General features: G+C 62.8%; 1 protein-coding gene across 1 annotated transcript in view; it reads right to left on the minus strand.

The window, feature by feature from the left end:
* Window positions 1-22,622, minus strand: part of COL9A3 (collagen type IX alpha 3 chain) — a 26,410-nt gene extending 3,788 nt beyond the window's left edge. The window contains exons 1-30 of the mRNA XM_030826036.1: window positions 21,380-22,622; window positions 20,887-20,955; window positions 19,613-19,648; window positions 18,874-18,945; window positions 18,164-18,217; window positions 16,941-16,976; window positions 16,638-16,661; window positions 16,358-16,411; window positions 16,006-16,059; window positions 15,546-15,587; window positions 13,769-13,825; window positions 13,246-13,299; window positions 12,471-12,524; window positions 12,090-12,143; window positions 11,527-11,580; window positions 11,112-11,165; window positions 10,388-10,441; window positions 9,530-9,583; window positions 9,371-9,424; window positions 8,847-8,891; window positions 8,665-8,718; window positions 8,527-8,580; window positions 7,937-7,990; window positions 7,761-7,832; window positions 5,315-5,350; window positions 4,369-4,413; window positions 1,451-1,483; window positions 1,071-1,217; window positions 883-937; window positions 148-330 (exon numbers count right to left, since the gene is read on the minus strand). Of these exons, the coding sequence (XP_030681896.1) occupies window positions 148-330; window positions 883-937; window positions 1,071-1,217; window positions 1,451-1,483; window positions 4,369-4,413; window positions 5,315-5,350; window positions 7,761-7,832; window positions 7,937-7,990; window positions 8,527-8,580; window positions 8,665-8,718; window positions 8,847-8,891; window positions 9,371-9,424; window positions 9,530-9,583; window positions 10,388-10,441; window positions 11,112-11,165; window positions 11,527-11,580; window positions 12,090-12,143; window positions 12,471-12,524; window positions 13,246-13,299; window positions 13,769-13,825; window positions 15,546-15,587; window positions 16,006-16,059; window positions 16,358-16,411; window positions 16,638-16,661; window positions 16,941-16,976; window positions 18,164-18,217; window positions 18,874-18,945; window positions 19,613-19,648; window positions 20,887-20,955; window positions 21,380-21,583 (1,912 nt within the window). The 5' untranslated portion in view covers window positions 21,584-22,622. The remainder of the gene's footprint in view (window positions 1-147; window positions 331-882; window positions 938-1,070; window positions 1,218-1,450; window positions 1,484-4,368; window positions 4,414-5,314; window positions 5,351-7,760; window positions 7,833-7,936; window positions 7,991-8,526; window positions 8,581-8,664; window positions 8,719-8,846; window positions 8,892-9,370; window positions 9,425-9,529; window positions 9,584-10,387; window positions 10,442-11,111; window positions 11,166-11,526; window positions 11,581-12,089; window positions 12,144-12,470; window positions 12,525-13,245; window positions 13,300-13,768; window positions 13,826-15,545; window positions 15,588-16,005; window positions 16,060-16,357; window positions 16,412-16,637; window positions 16,662-16,940; window positions 16,977-18,163; window positions 18,218-18,873; window positions 18,946-19,612; window positions 19,649-20,886; window positions 20,956-21,379) is intronic.
* Between the last annotated feature and the right edge of the window lie 716 nt (window positions 22,623-23,338).

Here is a 23,338-nt window from a genome sequence, read left to right on the forward strand (position 1 = left end):
GCGCTAGGCCCCAAAACATGAGAGGCCCCCACCTTCCAGGAGTTACCACTGAGGGCGCATGGCAGGCACCAGGAGCAGCCCCTACTAACAAGTCAGTCTGAGGGATTTTTACAGCAGGGTGACGGTGTCATGGGGTCAAACACTCACCTCTGGGCCCGGGGTCTCCCAGCTCCCCAGTGGGACCGCGGTATCCGGGGAGTCCTCGAGCGCCAGGGTGGCCAATGGAGCCTGGGGGTCCTGGGGGCCCAGGGGGGCCGGCTGGACCGGGCCGGCCAATGGACCCGGGTGCCAAAGGCTTCCTTAGGTGCGCGGCTAACTGTGCAATTTGTTCTTTGGGAAAACAAGGGTGCAGGCGTTTACTCGAGAGAGGATCATCAAAAGTATTGTTACGTAAAGCATAAAATATCTACACAGTGCTGCCTTCCAGAAGGAAGTTTTCCTTCTGATTGATGGAAAATGGTTTAACTGCTTTGGGGTGATGAACGCCGGAGCTAGAAAGGACCCCCAACCCCTTGGAGCCTGAGAAGCCTGAGAGTGGGAAGGTGAAGGAAGTGCCCTTGGGGGTGTTTGGGGACCTGCCCTGCCAGCCACAGGGACACACTCCGCTGTTCTTGTACCCATCGCATTCGGCAGGCTTTAGGGTGTCTGCTGCATGCCGGGAATCTGGTTGAATCCGAGGCCGGAGAGTGGGCCATCCTCTAGTGGAGAGGACAGGCAGACGCCAAGGCGGACGTGGACCCCCAAGGGCTAACAGGCGGGGTGAGTGCTAGCGGCTCACTTTGGCTGGAAAGTGGTGGCGTGAAGGCTGTCTGTGTAGCCCCAGGCACGGGAACCCCAGGCGGGGATGGGCCCTGCTGCAGCAGGTGTGGGTGGCCGACTTACCGCTGATCATCTCCCCACACAGCTCCCTAATGCGCTGCTCGCTGGCCTCCTTCCCCTGGAATTCACCCCAGACATTTGTCAGCATGGGGGCGGCAGCCTCTGTAAGGCATTCCCACCATCACCCCGCAAAGTAACTTGTTCAGGAAAAAACACGATCTCAACCCCATGAAAGCTGAACAGCGACGTACCGGAACTCCCGGCTTCCCCGTGATGCCAGGAACACCCTGGACGCCCTGCAGGCCCAGAGGACCGGGGGGCCCGGGGACACCCTGAACACCGCCGGTGCCGTTGGGACCTTGGGTGCCTTTGGGACCCAGCTCCCCTCGACTGCCAGACTGCAGAGAAACAGAGGAAGATGGGTCGGGGCGAGCCCAGGAGCCCAGAGCCACCCCGAAGTGCTCTTTCCCGGCTGGCACAGAGCCGTCTTGCCCAGCCTTGACCAGAGCAAGTTTTTTTACAATCTCAGATCTGGGCAGTGCCCTGCAGGGCTGCCTGGTTGCCCAGCGGTGGGCAGGAAGCCAGCAGGCGCCCACGGATGGTGTCATCGGAACAGTCGCCGGGCACTCACCTCTCCTTTGGGTCCGACTGGGCCGCTGGGACCCTGTGAAGAGAAAAGTTGTGTTTTAACTAAGTGTGTATTGTTGGGTGGGTGGGAAGTAGCCAGTTGAGGATAAAATAAATCAAATCGTCCACACAGCTATTAGACTACATCCAAATATTGACAGTGGTTCCTTCCTTCTGTTCTTCTATATACATTTTTTTATATTTCTGTAATTGCACTGATTGATTGAAGCTTTTTAAAAACTTACTTTCCCTGGAAGAGTGACTTTAGTAGCTGCGCGGTGCTGTCTCTTACACACACTTACTTCGTTTCCATTCCTTTTTCTTACTAACATGCCTAATGCTAGGCTGAACCTCTCTGCCCTAAAACCCTAGAACTCCCTCCAGCTGGGTCCTCAGGAATGACTGGCCCCAGGTGCGTCAACACAGTCCGCGGGGCTAATGTCTCCTCCAAAACACATGCTGCAATTGAACGGCCACTGCGATGCTGTTAAGAGGTGGGGCCTTTAAGAGGTGATTAGGTTTGAGAGCTCGGCCCTCCGGACTAAACTAACGCTGTTGTCTCCGCAGTGGGTTCCTCATGAAAAGGACGGGTTGGGCCCCTTCCTTCTCTCTGGCACCTCCTCTTGGCCCTTATGCCTTCCACCATGGAATGACGCAGTGGGGAGGCCCTTGATGGATGCGCCCCTCGGTCTTGGGCTTCCCAGCCTCCAGAACTAGGGGCCACATGGATCTCTTTTCCTTGTAAATTACCCAAGCTGTGGTGTTCTGTTACAGCTGCAGAAAACAAACTGAGACAGCCTAACCGCGCAGCAGAGGGACCGACCGGGTCCGGACACCATGCTCTGCTGAGGCCAGGAGGGTAGGGGGTCACCTCACACAGCCCGACCGTGCGGATGGCTGAGAGCAAAGCCTTAGGTTCTCCGCCTGCCAGGGGCTCTGCCCCTCCACCCCACCAGCAACAGTGGCCAGGCAGGGCAGCTTCTGGGATTCCCAGGGTCCATTGGTCAGGGTTGTCTGAGAATTCACTAAATGGGCCGGGCGCGGTGGCTCACGCCTGTAATCCCAGCACTTTGGGAGGCCGAGGCGGGCAGATCACAAGGTCAGGAGTTTGAGACCAGCCCGGCCAACATGGTGAAATCCCATCTCTACTAAATACAAAAATTAGCCGGGTGTGATGGTAGGCACCTGCAGTCCCAGCTACTCAGGAGGCTGAGGCAGGAGAATCACTTGAACCCTGGAGGCAGAGGTTGCAGTGAGCTGAGATCCCACCACTGCACTCCAGCCTGGGGACAGAGCAACGCTCTGTATCAAAAAATAAAAATAAAAAAAGAATTCACTAAATGAAACACATACAACTGAGGTCTTTTGGCCAGAGGCATAAAAAGTTTACATTGGGCTGCTGGGGTCTGCCAGACTGGGGTCCCTGGGGCTAGGCTGTTTCTATTTCACCCAGACACCAAGGAAAGACTTAATCACAGCTGAGCAAGCTCAGCCTCGGGAAAGCCAGAAAGGCTGTCCTTCCCTCGGACTCACGACTGCTCCGTTTGTTACATCCAGAAGGAGGAATGTGTCTATCAAGGGACTCAAACGAGAACCTAATTTCATGCTTCACCTGAGTTTCAGTCCTGTGGAAGTGGAGTTTTCTTCAGTTAAAAACCAGCTGTGGGCCTGGCACAGCGGCTCACGCCTGTAATCCCAGCACTTTGGGCGGCTGAGGCAGGTGGATCACCTGAGGTCAGGAGTTTGAGACCAGCCTGGCCAACATGGTGGAACCCCGTCTTTACTAAAAATACAAAAATTAGGCCAGGGGCGGTGGCTCATGCCTGTAACCCCAGCACTTTGGGAGGCTGAGGTGGGCGGATTGCCTGAGGTCCGGGAATTCGAGACCAGCCTGGCCAACATGGTGAAACCCTGTCTCTACTAAAAATACAAACATTAGCTGGGCGTGGCGGCGGGCGCCTGTAATCCCAGCTATTCAGGAAGCTGAGGCAGGAGAATCGCTTGAACCCGGGAGGTTGCAGTGAGCCGAGATGGCATCACTGCACTCCAGCCTGGGCGAAAGAGCGAGACTCACTCCGTCTCAAAAACAAACAAACAAACAAACAAAACCCCAAAAAACACAAAAAATTAGTCGGCTGTGGGAGGGCCTATAATCCTGGCTACTCGGGAGGCTGAGGCAGGAAAATCGCTTGAACCCAGGAGGCAGAGGCTGCAGTGAGCCGAGATCACGCCACTGTGCTCAAGCCTGGGCAACAGAGCAAAACTTCATTTAAAAAAAAAACCCCGGCCGGGCGCGGTGGCTCACGCCTGTAATCCCAGCACTTTGAGAGGCCGAGGCGGGTGGATCACGAGGTTAGGAGATCGAGACCATCCTGGCTAACACGGTGAAACCCCGTCTCTACTAAAAATACAAAAAAATTAGCCGGGCGTGGTGGCGGCGCCTGTAGTCCCAGGTACTCGGGAAGCTGAGGCAGGAGAATGGCGTGAACCCAGGAGGCAGAGCTTGCAGTGAGCTGAGATCGAGCCACTGCACTTCAGCCTGGGCGACAGAGTGAGACTCGTCTCAAAACAAAAAACAAAAAACCTCCAAAAACTAAAAACAAAAAAACAAAACGTAGCTGTGACTCCTTCATGCAGGTGCCACTCCACGGGGCAGAGCGCAGGAGCCCATACGTCTGAGCCCCGGGTCAGGTCAGACTCCAGAGCCGCTGAGTTTTCCTGCCAGGCCCTGCCCACTTGCTAAGGGACAGCCAGTGGTCAGGGCCTCTGCCCGACCCTGCTCCATCCCCACGCTGCCCAGCAGAGCCGCGGATCTTCCACCGGGAGCTGCAGATTTTGACCCTGTCCCCAGGACTGTTCCCCAGCCACAGTGGTGACCTCGCTCCCAGCTGTTGGTAACAGTGAGGTTACCTAATTACTCACCAGTTCTCCTTTATCCCCAGGAAGACCGTCGGAACCTGCAATACCCTGAAAACGATACACCCCAAAGTTAAAAGAGCTGTTCATGCATGAGTAGGGACTTCATGCCTTAAACTCCCTGCTCTCAAGCCTCGGTGGGTGTAACGTTCATCTTGCGGTCGAGGCCAAGAGCCCAGGCCCCAGAGCTGCCTTTTAACCCGCTCCAAACGCAGCCCAGGACCCTGCCTCGGGAGACCTGCAGGTGGGGGCGGGGGCGGGGCCAAAAAATGGAAGACATTTGTTTGCATAATGAGGCTTTTCTGCCAAGCAGAACCTGGGGTGGGGGTTCGATTGCTGCAGGCCCTCCAGCCTTATGGAAAGGCCTTGTGCTTAGAAGTGAGAGCAAGCACTGCAGGAGGGCAGGGCAGCCACGACCACGGCCCCATACACCCGGAGCAGGCGCTGCAGGAGGGCAGGGCAGCCACGACCATGGCCCCACCCACCCTGACACTTTTCCAAAGAGAAAATTGCTTCGAAGAGCAGAAATGCATTTCGAATCTGCCTGCAGAACACACACACAAAGCCTCGCCCCTGCCCTCTGTCAGTTCTCCAGCAAGGACAGCAGGAAACACCTCTGTCCCTTTGAGAGTTCCCATTGGTGCCTCCTGGACTAGAAGCAGCTTCTGTTGCACCCAGAGCAATGCAGGGACACTCTGGCCGGCTGTTTGCACCCAGGAAGGCAGCGGGGGATGCCGGGGCATGCCTGGGGGCTGGGTGCCCAGAGCTGCTGACGCTGTGCTAAGCAGGAGTGGCAGGAGCCAGAAAGGGCGACCGACGGGCACAGCAAGAGGAGAAAGGAGGCTCAGCGTCCCAAAAACACAGCCAGGGCCAGAGCCAGGGCAGGCGGGGCCTGGGAGAAGCTGTGCAGCTTTGCCTTCATTCCTTTTGCCCCGGCCTGTGCCCAGCTCACCTGGTCTCCCTTAGGGCCTGCGGCACCTCCCGGACCCTGGGCGTGGAGAGAAGGCTCTGGATTAGAAGAATGGCAGGAATCCCTAAAGTGAGACTGCCCTGGGCCCAGGAATGGTAAACACCTCCCCACATCCCCATCTGTGCTGCACAAAGGGCTTCTGTGAACACCGGCTCCCAGACACAGGCCCAAAGGCCAAGCTTGCGTTCACAGCCTCTGGGCCCGACAGCTCTGTCCAGCCTCCCCTTGTGGGTAGTGAAGTCCCATTAGGTTTGGCATTGTTTGTAACACCCGTGAATTCGTGCGGGTATTTTTGCACAATCGCAGGATAATTCCATCACAGTGGAGTCAAAGATGCAAAAGCTCATCTAATCACCTTCCCCTGGGATTGTGAAGTTAGGACATGTCTGGGAGTTGCTACGAATCCCTTTAAAAAACGTCCATTTGCTCACATGGCCACGTAAGTGAGAACTTGCCAACGGGGCAGAAAAGCGGGAGGCTTTCCCGTGAGTTTAAAGTGAAAGGGAAATTCAGCCACCAGGCCCCACCCACACCTGGGACAGGCACAGTGCCCACAGGGTGGGTGCCAGCCCTGCCATCTCTCAGAGGCCCTGAGGTTGCTGGCATGGCCCCCACCTCTGGAATGTCCTGCCTGGAGGCTACCAAACAGCCCACTATCCCCCAGGGGGTGGTGGTGTCCACAGCCCCGGCCATCACCCTGGAGTGACCATCACCCTGGAATGACGGGGCATCTGCAGCCATGTCCTGGAGGCTTCTCGGGATTGACGTCTAAAAAGGGGTCTGTCTACCCAGCAGAGGCAGCCACAGCAGGCACACGAGGTCCCCAAGGGCCTGGTGGAGCGTGGCTGGGGCCCAGACCAGACCCACAGCTCCTCCCAGTGAGCTGGGGCCCTGGGTAGGCCGTGCCTCCCTTCTGCCTGGACCCCCAAGGAGCTAACGCTGCAGCTGCTGCAAGACCAGCAGGAAAAAGTCTTGACGAGGTAGAAGCTGTGACTGTTACAGTCGCTTGGGACGTGGTGTTCAAACCTATTTTATAGCAACGTGATCCTCTGTCAACGGCGCCTCCGCAGACACCCGCTAGGCGGGAGCAGGCGTGGCTCTCGAGCCTCAGCCTCCACGCCAATCTTGAGGAATGAACACTGACCGTGTGCAGGTCCCGCCAGGCGTCTACGCAGGGCAGGAGGCAGAGCCGCCCAGGCTCCCGCAGCCCCCCGCCCACAAGGGACACCTCGTGGAAGGTCAGAGGGGCCAAAGGCGCCACAGTTGGGGCCCTGATGCCACTGCCTCCGCCATGAAGGGAGACACTGCCCATGGCCAGATTTCCCACCAGGAGCTGCGAGGGCCTCTGTCTGCGTCCCAGGGGATTGTGGTAGGGGGGTGGGGGACTGTGGTGGGGGGTGGGGGACGGTAGTGGGGGTGGGGGACGGTAGTGGGGGGTGGGAGACCATGGTAAGGGGTGGGGGACTGTGGTGGGGGGTGGGGGACTGTGGTGGGGGTGGGGGACTATGGTGGGGGGGGAACTGTGGTGGGGGGTGGAGGACTGAAAGAAATGGGGGTTGGGGGACTGTGGTGGGGGTGGAGCACTATGGTGGGGGGTGGGGGACTGTAGTGGGGGTGGGGGACTGTAGTGGGGGGTGGGAGACCGTGGTAAGGGGTGGGGGACTGTGGTAGGGGGTGGGGGACTATGGTGGGGGGTGGGGGACTGTGGTGGGGGGTGGAGGACTGAAAGAAATGGGGGTTGGGGGACTGTGGTGGGGGTGGAGCACTATGGTGGGGGGTGGGGGACTGTAGTGGGGGTGGGGGATTGTAGTGGGGGTGGGGGACTGTAGTGGGGGGTGGGGGACTGTGGTAGGGGGTGGGGGACTGTGGTGGGGGGTGGGGGACTGTGGTGGGGGGTGGGGGACTGTGGTGGGGGGTGGGGGACTGTGGTGGGGGTGGGCTGGGTGGGGGGGGGACTGTGGTGGGGGGTGGGGGACTGTGGTGGGGGTGGAGCACTGTGGGGGGTGGGGGACTGTGGTGGGGGTGGGGGACTGTGGTGGGGGGTGGGGGACTGTGGTGGGGGGTGGGGGACTGTGGTGGGGGGGGGGTGGGGGACTGTGGTGGGGGGTGGGGGACTGTGGTGGGGGGTGGGGGACTGTGGTGGGGGGGGGGACTGTGGTGGGGGGTGGAGCACTATGGTGGGGGGGGGGACTGTGGTGGCGGGTGGAGCACTGTGGTGGGGGGTGGGGGACTGTGGTGGGGGGTGGGGGACTGTGGTGGGGGGTGGGGGACTGTGGTGGGGGGTGGGGACTGTGGTGGGGGGTGGGGGACTGTGGTGGGGGGTGGGGGACTGTGGTGGCGGGTGGAGCACTGTGGTGGGGGGTGGGGGACTATGGTAGGGGGTGGGGATGGGGGTGCAGGGGAGCTTCTTGCTGAGAGGGCCACTTACCCGGTCGCCCACGTCACCTCGGAGGCCCTGGGGGCCTGGAAGGCCAGGGTCTCCCATGCTGCCCTTCCGACCCTGGGGAAGGAGGTCCTGGCTCGTCAGTGCCGTTACCCTGTCGTGTCTGGCCCATCTGGGTGTGCCACCCCCCAATGCCAGGCCCTTGCCCCAACCTCACTCACCTGGAAGCCTCGGATGCCAGGGGCTCCAGGAGGGCCTTGTGGGCCGAGGGCCCCCTGGAAGACAAAGGTGAGGTGTGAGCAGATGTCTCAGGGTTCGAGGAGTCCCCAAGAGGTCCCAGGGAGCCTGGCTTGGCCTCCCCCAAGACCTGGGTGAACACAGGAGCTGGTTCTAAGCCGGCTGGGTTGCTGGGGACAGAGGCAGGGCTACCTCCCAAGGCAGTTTAGGGGGTCTCAGAACTCAGGCATGCCCTGGACCCAATTTGTCAGGCCAGACTCGGGGCCAGGCACCCATGCCCATGGCTCCCCCGACCAGGGCCCTGTGGCTGGTGCTGTCATTATCTCAGTCTATGGGGCACAAGGCTGGGCTCAGCATAGAAGGCTTGAAAACAGGGCAGCTCCGGCCTGGCCCCGACCGTCTCCCAGAGGGTGAGGGACAAGAAGGCGGGACCCCACACCTCCTGGCATCCTCGGCTTTTGTGGGCCTGGCCCATCGAGGCAACCAAATGCCACCCTGGCCTGCTCAGAAACTGGGGCCACGTGCCGATGGTTCAGTGCTAACCCCCGACCCCGAGCCACATCCCTGCACTCACCGCTGAGCCCCGATGGCCAGCCTCACCGCGCTCCCCAGGCATGCCAGCATCTCCCTACAGGAAAAGGAAGGAGGGTGTCAGGGCAGGGTCTGCACACAGGCTGGATGGGGTGGGGTCTGGGGCGCCACAGATACTCACAGGGACGCCTGGCTCTCCCGAGGGGCCAGCCTCACCCAGCTCCCCAGCTCTGCCCTGCAGAGGAAGGAGAGCTGTGAGTGCCTGCCTACACCTGCATTGGGACCAGGTCGCTGGCCTCCCGGCCCCTCGCCTCCCAGCCCCTCACCTCCCCTCCCAGAAAGAAAGCGGCTGCGGCCACATACCCGTTCTCCCTTCTCGCCTTTGGACCCCGCTCGTCCGGGGAGGCCCTGCCAGGAGAGAGCTTGAGGTCAGGGCTGCCAGTCACATTGCACACAGGCAGCAGCACACAGGGGCGTGCACACAGGCAGGGTGCAGGGGCCAGAGTGAGTGCACCCAAAGGCAGGGCCGACTTCTCCCAGCCTTGTGGACCTGAGGTGCGGCTTTGACAGCTTCCCTGGCCTTGGATGCAGGAGCCCCTACTCAGGGCCCATGGGGGTGATAACCGCATGGCATCCTGGGATGGCCATCAACACGTTCACACATGTCCCATGTACATACGAATAAGCACACACATGCAAACACACAGGCAACCGTCCACAGCACCCACTGGGCACCAGGGGTTGTGCCAGGCCCTGATGGACACAGGCCCCAGAACCCCTCCCAGGGAGTCAGCCCTACAGCGACCAACCCACCCAACCCAACATGGGCCACTGAGCAGGCAGAAGCTGTGGCCCCCCCAGGCTGGCCCCACCCACCGGGTACTCACTGGCAGCCCGTTGGGGCCCTTTTCTCCCGGAGCACCGTTGCGACCAGCCTCTCCCTGTGAGGACAGAGATTGGGGTGCGGAAGGGGAGGCTGAGGCCTCGGGAGGCTGAACTCCCCTCCAGCTCCCTCCCTCCCATCACACCCTGAGCCCCATGCCAACCTTCTGGCCATCGAGTCCCGGCACGCCATTCTGGCCGTCCTTGCCCGGCATGCCCTGGGGACAAGGGATGTGTAAGGCCCATTGGGCAGGCAGCTCCCCTCCCTCCCTCTACAGTCCCGCCCTAGGGGCAGCCTCCTTCCCCATCAACCTAAAACTGTGTCTGCCCCCAAACCCTGGCAGTTGTCTGGTTTCATGACCGAGGTGGCCATATGGCAACCAGTGCTGCCTCGGTGACCACACAGGCGAGGGGTGCGGGTGGGTGGCAGAGGCGGTGCTGACGCAGCGCTGATGCCCGAGGCCTCGTCCACCAGGCACATCATGGTGCCCTAAGGAAGTTCAGTTCTGGCCCATTTTACGGTGGGGAAACTGAGGCTTGGGAGCCAGGACTTAGGCCAGGCCTGCCTCGTCCACCCTGGACTGGTTTTGGAATCAGGACACAGCCAACTGCTGGGTGTCCCAAGGCAGGGTACTGCTCCGGGGCAGAGGCAACACGAGGGGCTGGAAGGGAGCCCAGGTCTGGGCTGAGGGTGGGCACCCAGCAGGAAGGAAGGGGCCTGCACTGGTGCCCAGGGCCCCAGGAGTGTCCACCTCTGCCCAGCGGTGCTACCCACCCACCCTTACTTCCCGTGTCCCCCATGCAGGCAAACCCAGCCTGAGGCCCCTATTCCTGCACACTCGTGAGGCTTTGGGCAAGAGAGAAATGTGTGCGGCTGTGGGGCTGTTCCACCGTTAACCGGGATTTCAAGATGGCCACAGCAGAGGGCACTGAGCTCCAGCCCTTCTGAATGCCGTCTCCGCCTGTACATAGCCAGGACCCGGGGGAGGAGCATTCGCTGAGGAGCAGCCACCTGCACTCACCGGCTCTCCGCTTGGCCCGGCCACTCCGGGGGTTCCCTTGAGACCAGGTCTGCCCTAGAGGACACACAAGTGACAGAAGCAGTGGCAGTCTCTTCCCAGACGGCCTCACGCATTCCCCGGCCAGCTGCTCGGGGACACCAAGGAGCTGTGGGGGGCAGCAGCAGGGGCCACCCCCGACCACCACCCTGGGGCCTGTGGGTGCGTGGGGAAAACTGTTTGGATCCACGGATGCTGCAGCGCGGCATGGTGGCTCCCTGCGCTCCAGCTGCCAGGGCTCGGTCGAGGGAGGTGTGGAGGCTGACCAGTCTGGGGACGGTCGCTGACCAGCCTGGGGACGGTCGCTGACCAGTCTGGGGACGGTCACTTCAGTTCCACTCCTGGAACACTTCACTGTCTCCGGACTTTCCTTATGTTCACTTGCTCAACCCGAGAGCCGTTTCTCCGGGGGCAGGATCCAAGCCCTGGAGCCTGGTCCCTCCACCCGGCCCGTTGGCCGCTCTGCAGGGGGCCACAGAGCTCCCATGTGGCTCTGGGAGAACGGCTGGGGCCAGGGAGAGAGCTGGGGCCCTCCAGGGCCAGGCTCACCCCCACGCACCCCCAGGCCCACCCAGGGCAGCCCCTCGCAGTCTCACTCCCAAATGTGTCCCCCTCCCCAGCATGAGTCAGGAGGGAAATTGGGTTCTTCCACATAAGGACCCAGGGAACCAAGTTCCCTCTCACTTACGAGGTCACCCTTGGGGCCGCGGAACCCTTCTGGGCCCCTCTCGCCTCGGTCACCCTGGAAATGATGAGGTGGGGCAGGGACGGAGTTAACACCATGGAGATGGTCGGAGAGTGGGACGGGGGCCCCTCCAGGCCTGGGCCCTCCAGGAGTGGTCAGAGATGGCCGGAGGTGCCAGAGGGACGATGGTGACCCCTCATTCCACATCCAGAACCAGAAAGGAGGCGAATGTCCCAAAAAGAATGGATTCCATTGGTAAGTACCCCCGTACCCATGCCACAAGCCCTCCCAGGGTGTCCAGGGAACAGCTCAGCCACAGAAGAGGGGCCCCAGTAGGGCTGGGGGCGTCTGAGAGGAGCAGAGGGAAAGGGGAGAGAGGCCACGAGGCATGGCGCCCACCGTCCACTGACACACGTACCGCTTTCCCAGGTGCTCCTGGGATCCCAGGTGGCCCTCGGAACCCGATGGGACCCTGCAGAGGAGAGAGGGGATCCGGAATCCTCTTGTCTGAGGCCAGGCTGGCATCCCTCCAGTGCTCCCTCAGGGGCAGCCCAGACACAAGCAGCCCTTCCTCTAGGGCTCCCCAGCAAGCTCCCCCAAGATGCCACCTAGTAGTCTCCAAATCCCTGCTTCCCCTCCTGCTCTGGCCTAAGCCACAATAGCCCTCACAGCAGCCTGGGACCGTGTGTGTGGGTGTCAGCGAGCAGAGTTCATCAGCCCTCGCCCAGGCACACATGTGAACAGCTCTCACAGCAGCCTGGGACCACGTGCGGGCATCAGTGAGCACCGACTGTGGGCTCTCGCCCAGGCACATGTGAGAACAAGGGCCCAGAACAAAGCCTGCACCACTGCAGCGATGGCCAGAGCCAGGGTGCCGGCCGCTTCAGAGTGTCACTCACGGGGCCCATCTGAAGTCTGGAGGTGCGGACAACCAGGCCCCCAGCCACCTGGCCGGCCCCAGCTAGGGGCTGCAGGACTTACCCGGTCCCCAGGGGGCCCGAGTGGCCCTGGCAGTCCTGGTAATCCCCGGGGGCCCTGCAGGAGAGAGGCACAGATGCAGAGGCTGGGGGTGCACCTCCACCAGCACCCAGGGCCTCGGCCCTCAGGGTACCCCTGGGAGCCCTGGTGTCTTCCATGAGCCCTCAGCCTCAGCTCAGGTCCCCCAGAGGGAGGGGACACTAGCCTTGAGATCAGCAGCCTTGGCAGAGGTGGGACCCCCAGCCAGCTTGTGCTCCTGTGCCTGAGTATTGGCCAAACACCTCCCAGCTGGAGCTGGCCCCCTCGAGGGTAGATACGTGCAGGGCTTGATTACTCCGTGGGCTGAGTTCCCATCCCACCATCCTTACCGCTTCCTAGCCTCACCTGTAGCCCCACGCTGCCCGGGAGGCCGGTGGGCCCAGGGGGACCAGGGTCACCCTGAAACAGAGGGGATAGGGTGGTCAGTGGCCCGGTCTGGCTCTCCTTGCACCTTTCGGTGCCTCCAGTCACCCTACTCAAGCCCAAGCAGCTGGGTGTGTTGCCCCCTTCACAGCTGGGCCTTGGAGGCTCTGTGAAGGGGACACTTGTTCACAGTTCCAGAGCAGTCTCACGAGTTCGATGGCCTCGCCCTGCCGGGCTGGGTCCGTGGTCACTGTTCCCACAAGGCCCTTCAGCCCTGTCCAGGCCCCTCCCCGTGGCCAAGCAGAGACCCCTCTGATGTGCACCTGGGGTCTCCTCATCTGATCACTCCAGCCATGCTAAAGGGCATCCCAGACATGGTCCCCCAGCCTGCAGGTGACCATGGACAGACAGCCTCCATGGACAGACAGCCTCCATGGACAGCGGCCACAGGTGAGGGAAGGCTACAGGCTAAAGCCAGCCATCCTCACAGATGCCCCTCGCCCCGGCCACAGACACAAACCAGGGAGCTTCCACAGCAAGGCCAGGCAGGAGGGGGTCTGTCCAGGGACCCTGCCTAAATCACCCAGCTCTGACCAGCCAGGCCCTGTCTGGAAGACAGGCACAGTAGGTGCCAGCACAGGTGCACCCATGAAACAGCCCCTCCCTCCCACCTAAGCCCAGCCCCCAGCCCCTCCCTCCCGCCCGAGCCCAGCCTCCAGTCCCCAGCTCCTCCCCAGCTGCTGTGCGGCAGCCTTACCTTCTCGCCGTCCTTGCCGACTTCTCCCTGCTCGCCTTTGTAGCCAGTGGGTCCCTGCAAGCAAATGTGGGGTCACTGCCCCACCCAGACCCCCCGACACCCCCTCCCTGGCAACACTGAAGTGAGGCCTGCAGGGTCAGTCAGCCCAGGGCCCGCCACACGACAGTGCACAGGACTGCAGGCCTGGGCCCTCATGGGGAAACCAAGGCCTGAGAGGTGCTGGGACCCACATGAGGGCGCTCTGCGTTCAGGAGCAGGCCAGGGCTGGGCTGGGGTGGGAGCTTGAGGCTAGCTCTCCCCCACAGTCTCTCTCTGATGCCCATGGCCAGTCCCAGTCTGGCCACATCAGCGTGTCACTGGGGTGCTGAAGGCGGGACAAGGAGGCTGGCCTGGCTTTCTTCCTGGGGCAACCCTGGAACCAGGGCCCGGCTTTCTGGACCCGCCACCTCCACAGCCCCATGGGAGCCCGCTGCCTCCCGCCCAGCACAGGGTGGCGCTTGGGTCCCAGTCACCCGTGACTCACCTTGAACCCTGGCATTCCAGGGGGCCCTGGGGGACCTGGTGGGCAGATACTTGGGCACTGTCAGAAAACAGAGCAGTCAGACCCCTCCCAGCCAAAGAAAGCAGGACCTCAGACACAGAGGTCAGCGCCCGCAGGACCCCAGGAGGCCACTCCGCACAGGTGACGGGACCCCAGGAGGCCACTCCGCACGGTGACGGGACCCCAGGAGGCCACTCCGCACGGTGACGGGACCCCAGGAGGCCACTCCGCACGGTGACGGGACCCCAGGAGGCCACTCCGCACGGTGACGGGACCCCAGGAGGCCACTCCGCACGGTGACGGGACCCCAGGAGGCCACTCCGCACGGTGACGGGACCCAGGAGGCCACTCCGCACGGTGACGGGACCCCAGGAGGCCACTCCACACCAGTGATGGCACGGGACAGGACACAGACAGGGTCTCCTTCAGCACTGGCCGAGCGCAGTGGGGGCTGCATGGAGCAGCCGGCTCGGATTTCTCAGCCCCACGGCAGACACTGGGTATCAAAGCAGCCATTCAGCACAGCGGCAGCCAGCTCTGCAGGGGGTCTTGCAGCAGCCTCAGGTCGGGCCGTCCTCAGTCCTCAGCACAGGAATGTGTGAGGCATGGGGCTTTTAGGAGGGACACCGTGAGCCCAGGCAACAGGCCTGATGCTCAGGAAACCCAGGGCTGCCTCTAGGATTATCCTACAGCTGCAATGGGCAGGCTGGGCCAAGGGTGCAGACCTGTATCTTTAGCCCTCGCCCCACTCAGCCCATGGTTGGGGGCCCAACCACTCACCACATTCTGGAAGGTTCCCTAAAGCCTCCCTTCTGGGACACAGGCTGGCCAGGCACCTAGGCCCCCGGGTGGGGTGAGGAGAGAGGCTGGTAGACAGCCGTCGGTGGTCAGGTCAGAGTGGGCCGAGCTTTTCCCTTCAAAACTATCCAACCTTTCTATGGAAACAAGGCGCTGACTGCCACCACGGACGGCCAAACAGAGGAGAGATGGATCCGCGGCCTCCGAAGCCCGTTTTCTTTCCTCTTCATTTTTTTGAGACAGGCTTGAGCTTGGCTGCTCATGCTGGAGTGCGGTGGCCTGGTCACAGCACGCTGCAACCTCTGCCTCCTGGGCTCAAGGGATCCTCCCACCACAGCCATCCAAGTAGCCAGGACAACAGGCATGCCACCACGTCTGGCTACTTTAACAATTTTTTGTAGAGACAAAGATCTCACTATGTGGCCCAGGCTGGTCTCAAACTCCTGAGCTTAAGCGATCCTCCTGTCTTGGCCTCCCAAAGTGCTGGGATTACAGGAATGAGCCACTGCGCCTGGCCTGAGCCTGGTTTCTTTTCAGGCGAATGACAAGGCTCAAAGATCAAGGTAAAGGTGGGTCCCAGACTCCAGTCCCGAACGCAGTGAGGGACTATTCTGTCGCCATCTGTGGCCAAGGGCGCCCTCTGCGGATGACACAGGGGAGCTGGATGGCCCTGTGACATGATCGTGATTCATTACATTTGCACAGCTCCATGCGCCTGGTGGCTTCACGAGGGACAGCGCAGGTCTAGACGGTGGTGAGGAGGGTGGGATGGGGGAGGGGGAGGTCCCAGCCAGCCTCTCTGCCAGGTTGTGCCTAAGCTGTCTGCTCTGAGCTCCCATCTCCAGGGAGGGCTCGGGCCCTGCCTTCTTGCCAGTATGGACAAGCCCCTCTCCAGGCCAGACCCCCTGCCCCCAAGGTAGGCACCCCCCAGCCCCCTGAACAAATGGCTGCAAGTGCCTACCTGAAGGTCAGTAGCGCCTTCAGGGAGGACTCCTGGGTGTCCCTAAGACACAAAGAGACAGCTGACATTCTCCCACCCTCCCCAGCCACCTGCACCCACCCAACCCACCTACCCACTCTCTGACAGACCACGACCTTCCCCATCCACCAGGGGACTTGGAGACTCTTCATCCCGTCCCCCAAGTGGCCAGTGCTGGGAGCTGCTGGCCCACCCACAGGGCATGTGACAATGACAGAATCCACCTGTCCTTGGGTCCATGGGGACCTGAGTCCCAACCATCTCCAAGGTGGCTGGCCTAGCCACAGCCACTTCCCTCACCACTGACTGATCCTGGGAGTGGCCAAGTTAGGGTTAGGAGATCTCGGACGGGCATGGAGCCTGGGGAGGGGGAATGGAGAGGGTCCAACCCAGTGTCCTAGTCCAGGCCCAGCACTTCTTAGAGCCTCTGCCCAGTACTTACAGGGGGTCCGGGAGGTCCTGGGGGGCCAGGGAGGCCGGGGAGTCCAAAAGGTCCCTGGGGAGGGGGTATGACTTAGACAGAGTGGGACCAGCCCCCACCTGAGTGAGATGCCCAGTTTCTCCCAGGGAGGTGGACACGCCCAGTTCCCGCCAGCCCCACTCCCATGGCCTTTGCTGGTGTCTGCGTCCTGAGGTCGGGTCTGGATCATTGGCCAGGGCTTCTACCAACACCCACCAAGGTGGAGGTGGGGAAGAAAGGGAAAGGGGAGAGGGGAAGGGATCCCCTGGCTGTTGAGTCTGGGGGCGGAGGCCACAGGTGAGCACACTCTGAGGGGTCTGGGACAGCCACTCACCGGGGGGCCGCGGAGGCCAATCCCACCTGGGGGGCCGCTCACTCCTGCCTCTCCCTGGAGGGAGGTAAAGAGAGGTGGGGAGGTCTGCACCCAGGAGCCCCGAGGATCCCCACCCAGGGTTGGTGTGCCGCCTCCGAAGGGAGGGGGGCTCCAGGTATGGGGTGGTCAGATCACTGCGCCTGAGAAGCCCCACCCCCAGGCACGGTTTGGGACATCCCAGCCTGGCAGGCTCTCGGGACTTGCGCGCTTGCTCAGGGCCCCAAGGGTTGTCAGTACTCACGGGGGGTCCAGGGAGGCCTTTGCCCTGCAAAGCCAAACATGGGGTCAGAGCCTGCCAGGCACAAGAAGGGCTGTGCCTCGCCCCTCCCTAAGATGGCTCAGGTGGGTCCCGGGGAACGGGCGGTTCCAGGGATGGGTGTCTGGTCCCAGCCCAGAGAGGGCACCAGGACCTCATCCTCCGGAGAGGCTGCAGATGAGAGGGCCAGGGATGGTCCCTGGGATTCCTGGAGGCCACCCCATTTAGACCAGACTCTCCAGCTCCCCAAACTCCCATGGAGAGGAGAGGACCACACTCCATACTCACCCCCAGCCCGGGCAGCCCCGGGGGCCCCAGACTTCCCTGTGGGAGGAAAGCAGGTGTCTAGGTTGGGCCGGGCCTCTATTTGCAAACCCAATTCCCTCCCTCTGAAGTGTGACGTCACAACTCCAACTCCCAGGACGACAGGGTCCAAGTCCCCACTTCACAGAGGGGCAGGGCCTCTGAGCCCTCTTGACCTGGAGGGTCTTTGCCGTCCTGGGGAGCTGCTGGAGACAGATGGCACCAGAGTCCCAGCGCCCGCCGTGAGAAGGCGCAACGTGGGGGCAGGTCTGAGATGCACAGTCTCAGTGCCCCAAGTGCCTGTCTCCATCACGAAGCCCTCCCGATAACCCACCCACGGAGCCTGCTGAGTCGTCAGCCCCTGCCCACGTCAGTGAGCCCCAGAGCCTTGGGCAGCCAGGCCCTGTCTGCCCTCCACACCCTCTGGGTCCTGTCTGACCCCTGCTGCCTGAAATGCCTCATTCCCTGGACAGCACACATGGGCCCTGTGCTAAGGCTGGAGGCCCCTCCTAAAAGCCTGGGGACAAGCCCACTCCACACCCCCGGGCACCACGGACTCGGCTACCAGCAGCTACTGTTTCCCTCCTGTTTTCAGCTCAGAATCCGCCTCCTGCCTGACGAGCTCCCAAGGGTCCCAAGGGCAGGGCTGTGTCCTCGTGTCCCCAGGCCAGCCTTCCTGCCCTCTGTGATGCTTTGCGCCTGGGGCCAGTGGCACCCGGTTGGCTGACAGCCACGTCTTATGAGGGCCAAAGACAGAATGCTGGCTTCGGTTTTGTACTCAGAAGCCACGAGGGGAGGAAGGCACCCGCTCCATCAGGGTAAAGGATTCAGTGTCCAACAGGCAGGCACAGGGGACTCTGCAGGCTGCATGCCTGGGGGTCCCTGGTGGTGGTCCGCCCAGGGCCCTGGGGGCTGCAGAGACATTCTGAGGAGGCACATGGGGTGGGTTCCCCCAAACCATCCCCCTTCTCCCTGCCATGGTCTGGATACCAGGACAACTCTGACCATATGTGGAGGTGGGGCAGGGAGGCAGGCACAGGGGACTGGCCACTTGACACCCTGCCCTCCTGCCCCTCCACCCCAGGCACGGGCAGGGCAGCTGTCCTTGGAACTACCAGCTCCTTGGCCTTGTGGACACAGAACAGCCAGAGGTGGCCGGGGGACCTCACCTCTGAACTGAAGCCACTGGGTTTGGCATAGGCACTTACCCGTTCCCCAGGGGCACCCTTGGGTCCAGGGGGTCCATCTCGCCCAGTCAGACCCTAGAGAAAGAGGCAGAGGGCGAGCTCGAGGGGCCACATGGGAAGCACATGCCACCCCCCAGGCAAAAATGGAAGCATGGACCCTTCCCTCGGTGAGTCCAGAGAGGCACAGAAGACCCTTAGGTTGGCAGCCTCCTGTCTTGGCCCTGTCCACTGTCTGCCTGCTGTGCCCAAAGGCTCTGGGAGGAGGGGGGCAGCCAGCGGGAAGCCAGCAACGGAGGCACCTGCTATAGTCAGGCCTTGGGGACCAACCCAGCAGGACTGGACAGCTCACTTCTCAGGCCCGGCTTCCTCCGAACAAAACTCCAGTGGCCCTGGGGCCAGGCCTGGAGCCCATGATGACTGAGCGAGGCCAGCCTGGGGCTCACAGGGGCCCGGCCAGCAGTGGGCAGAGGGGCCTGACAATGGGCACTCATTCCTGGACAAGCGAGGGCTGGCGGGACTTCCGACTCCACTGGGCTGGCTCTGTCCTCTGCCAGATGCTAGTGGCGTCTGGGATGAAGGCCAAAGGACCCCTGTTGGGGACTTCTGGAGACTTCTCTCAGGCCTGGGCTTCCCGCCTGAGCAGGCCCAGCTGGACAACAGCAATTAAGGCTGGGCTCCTCCAGAGACCCGGAGCGGGGAGTGGGGCATGGGGGAGGGGCAGGCACACTCACATCCACACCCGGCAGTCCCGGCAGCCCGGCCTCTCCTGGTTTCCCCGGCTTTCCTGGGGCCCCCTTTGGTCCCTGTGCAGGAGGAAAGGGCAGAGATGTGAAGGCGGGGTCTGGCCCAGAGCCCAGGCCTTTAGCAATGAAGCAAAATGCCTTCCACTTCCCGCCAACCCAGCCATACGAGATGGGCCCCTCTCCTGGGTCCTCCCTGCTGTCTGGCAGACCCGGCTCAGCTGGGGCACACGTGTCCTGCTTGCCCACACCTTGCTGGCCCAGGAAGGCTGCCCGCCCCATCCCTCAGTGGCATCTGTAAGACCTTCGTCTGGTCATCTCGGCCTCCCTGGCTAAGGGCCAGCAGGCATCTCTGTTGGACCCCAGTGGGCCCAGACAGGGCTCTGAGCCCCAGGACCCTCAACCCCTGGAGCTGAAGAAGGTGGGAGGGCTCCAGGTGACCTCAGGCCTGGGAGACCTGAAGGGCTGTACCAGCCCTGGCCCCGGCCTGCCTGGCGCTGGTCCAAAGAAAGCTTCAAAGCCAGGCCCTGCCCAGAACATGCAGAGGCTGAGCCCACACACTCCCCGCCCACCCCCCTGGCTCCGGGCCTGCTCCAAGCCCTCTGAGGCCTCCCCTCAGGCAACCCGGGCTCCGGCAGGATGAGACAGGACATCAATGACCCCTCTGTTCCGAGTCCCCCCTTTCTCTCCAGACTGGAAAAAGGCTGTCTCCCCAGCCAGGGACACTCACCGGGGGCCCAGGCAGACCTGGAGGACCAGCTTCTCCCTGTGAGGAAAGACACCCACATGTAACCCTGAAAATCAGGGGTCCCTCAAGAACCCCGCCTCGGGGAAAAGAGCAGCACTGGCCTCCAAATCAGCCCCGGAGGCCCAGCCCCAGCAGACAAAAGGGGCCCCTGAGCCCCCGATCCCTACCTAGAGGGCACCCTCCCCTGCGTGGGGCAGCACTGGGCAAAGGGGTGAACTGGACAGACTGGGGCTCAGCCCTGGCAGCCACAGGGCATTCAGGAACCACTTTGCCGGCATGGGAGTGATGGGAATACATCACTAATCTCCCTCCCTCAATGGCCTGGGGCTTTAGGAAGAAGGCCTGGGGGCTCGGAGGCCTCTCAGTTCCATGTGCTGCTAAGGGCAGCTTCCCCACAGTCTCCAGGAAGATCCCCCAGCTCCCCACTCTGTTGATGACCACCAGGCCTTTAACAGAGACGTCAAGACCAGGTTTCAGATGGGAGCTCTGGGGTCCAGGTACCTCGCCCAGGAGGAGCCTAGGGAGGCCAGGGCCCTGGGCCATGCGGGTTCAGGTCCACATGGCTGTCCTGACTCAGCCCTTGGCCAGGGACGGAGGCTGTGGCCACTGAGGCCGAGCTGGGCAGGGGGGCAGAGGGTGGGTCACGGGGGGCTCTTGGTGCAGCCCTCCACAGCCCTCCACGGGGACCACACAGCGAGGACAGGCCCTGAGGAGACCCCTGCCCTGGTGGCGGTCTCATGGGGAGGTTCACTCCAGACGGTCCCTCCGAGGGAGGCACAGTTGTAGAATTTCAGCCGGCTCCTCCTGCTGCTTGGCCCACACCAGGCCTGAGATACCCGTAGGGGACATCATCTCGGGACTGACTGGGCTCCTAAGCCCCCTCCATGGCTGGCTCCAGAGCCCAGCAGCCTCCAGCAAGACCCCCGGCCCCATCCACCCGAAGGACATGCCTCTCCCCACCTCAGCCACAGAGGCCAGAACCCCAGGGGCACGGGCCCCTCAGGGGACCCAGAGACACACACCTCAGTGCCAGCATTCTGGGTGGAGGACCACCACGTGACACCCTCCACCTCTGCCCACCAGCAGTCCCCGCAGGGCCACCCCCATCCCTTGAAGGCACTGGCTGCCCCCTGATGTCACCCTGGCTCTGGGAGGTGGGGCCTGGTTTTCTCTTCATCAGGCCGGGGAGCTCAGGGAGGTGGGGGCCAGAGCCAGAACCCCGGAGCGCTCGGGGCCCTCCCCACCCCCAAACTCACGTCAATGCCGTCCTGGCCGGGCTTCCCGGGCGGCCCTGGGGGGCCGGGGGGGCCTGGGAATCCCACTTTCTGAAACGGAGAAAACTCATTAAGGAACGCAGGTGTCCCGGTGGGCCTGACCTAGCGTCCCCTCCTCCCGGGTCCCGAGCGGCTCCGGGGCCTGCGACGACCGCCGCTCTCCTCGGTGAGCCCCAAAGCCTCGGGCGGAGCCCGGCGCCCCCGCGCAGTGTGTCCCCCGCCTCCCTCGGGCCGCGGGAACAAAGGCCTCCTTGTGCTCCCAGAGGAGGCAGCGGCGCCGGCCAACCCGGGCCAGCGAGGACCCATCGAGGACGCGGCCGGACGGGGCTCATCCCGACGCTCTGGCGACTCCGCGCCCCGACGGCGACACAGGCTGGGGGCGTCGAGGCTGCGCCGGGCACCCCGGAGTGGCGGGTTCGGGGCTGGGGCGGTCGCGGCTCCACGTCCAGCCTCAGAGCCCGGAGCTCGCGCTCACCTGCGCCCCGGCGACCGCCAGGAGCTCCCCGAGCAGGAGCAGGAGCAGGAGCCGGGCGAACGCGGGCGGCCGGGCCATGGCTGAGCGGAGTCTGAGCTGCGGCGGCGGCGTCGGGGCTGGCAGCGCGCGGGCGGGCGGGCGGGGCGGGAGGTGGGCGGCCCCTTCCCCTTCCCCTTCCCGCCCCCGCCTGCACAAGCCCCCCATTCAGCCGGGCCCACCTGGGCGGGGGAGCTTCTACCCGCCCCGCGCCGCCGCCCAGCCCGCCAGGGTAAAAAAAAAAAAAAAAAAGACGCCAGGCGGGCGGCGCCTTCTCTCCGGCCGCGAGTTAAAATTATCCTGGGACTGGCGCGTTGCACACACGCAGCTTTGAGCAAGAGAGAAAGACACTCTTTTCTCTCCTTGCTCCTCAACCGGAGTGTGGGGGAGGAAGCGTGCGGCGCTGAAGGGCCCCTTTCAGGTGGGGGAAGGGGGGACCCGCGAGTTTCCGAAGCCGCAGACCCCTCCCCAGGCGCCGGAGCGGACCCAGGCGGCCCCAGGCCCAGGAAGACCCCGGGGAGGGTGACTCCTCGGTACCAGGGCCCAGTCAGTGCCCAGCACAGCCCTGGTTCCTGCTCCAGGGTCACTGTCCAGGGCTGCCTGCTGGGCTGGGGGCACCCCCACCGCGGCCCCTCACCCGTGGACCTGGACGGGCCTGGTGGTCAGGCCACGTCAGTTGCCACCGGCTAAGACCAGACTCCAACCCCAGACTCCCGGGAGGGAGCAAAACGATGACCCTGGCCGAGGGGAAGGACGCCTCCCCGGGATCCCCGGCCTGAAGGGACTGTGCCCTGGGCAGGACCCTGAAGGCGGTGCTGGCCATGTCCATCTCCCACAAGCTCAGGGGTCGCCAGGCCCGGCCAAGCTCTGCCTCAGGCTGCCAAGGCAGTCGCTGCCCTAGGGGACTCAAACGTCCCAGTTGCCTGTAGGCTCAATGAAGGCGCAGAATGGCAGCCCCTCCCGCAGGAGTCTTGAAAATTCCCTGAGAAAGGCTGCCCTGGGGGTTGTGGGGGGCTGCAGGAGCTTCCTTTCTGCAGGTGGGGACTCATGACTGTTGCGACGCTGTGAGTTAGCAAGGGCGGGAGGGGATGAGAAGGGAGTGGGCACAAAACCGCTCAGCAGGAGCACGGCACTCAGGCCGGGAGCAGTCAGCCTGGCTACAGAGGGAGGCCTCATCTCTACCAAAAATGAAAACATCGGCCGGGCGTGGTGGTGCTCGCCTGTAGTCCATGCTACACAGGAGGCTGAGGCAAGAGGATCGCTTGAGCCCGTAAGGTCGGGGCTGCAGTGAGCCAAGATGGCACCACTGCACTCCTGCCTAGGCAAGAGAGTGAGACCCTGTCTCGAAATAATAGTGTCACTCTAACCTCTCCCCAGGTGAAGTGAGTGGAGGGAGATTCTCCCTTCACTGCTGGGTGAGCGCGGTGGCTGGGAGGGGTGTGTGAATTCCATCAGGCGAGGTGGGAGGAGCTGAAAAGGCCCACCCTCCTGAGGAGTCCGAGTCATCCTGGCACAGAGCTTCCTAACAGAGGACTTTTGACAACGGGGAGGGGTGGGTGGAGCAGGTCAGCCCAGACAGCAGGGGGCCTTAGGGGCTCCTAGCAGCAGCCCCACCCCAAGCCCAGGGTCTGGGGGACAGGGTAAGTCCTCCGTACCAGTTCCACCTGGCAAGAGGACCCTGTGGCCAGCCCCCTCCTCAGTGGCTCTCCCCTGGTCCCTGGCCCCACACCCCACTCTGCCTATCCCCACGATGCCCAGCAAACGGTCAGCAAGGATTGCTATCTGACCCAAATCAGACAAAACCCAGCTGGCCTTCACCTCAGGCCAGGGGAGCCACCTCATGCCTGGGACACCTGCTTGGTGTCCCCCCCCCCCCGAACCACCTTCAAGCCCCTCAAAAAGCCACCCCCAGCTCCAGGCAAA

This window comes from Nomascus leucogenys, chromosome 13, assembly GCF_006542625.1.
Source record: "Nomascus leucogenys isolate Asia chromosome 13, Asia_NLE_v1, whole genome shotgun sequence".
NCBI classification, from domain to species: Eukaryota; Metazoa; Chordata; class Mammalia; order Primates; family Hylobatidae; genus Nomascus; species Nomascus leucogenys.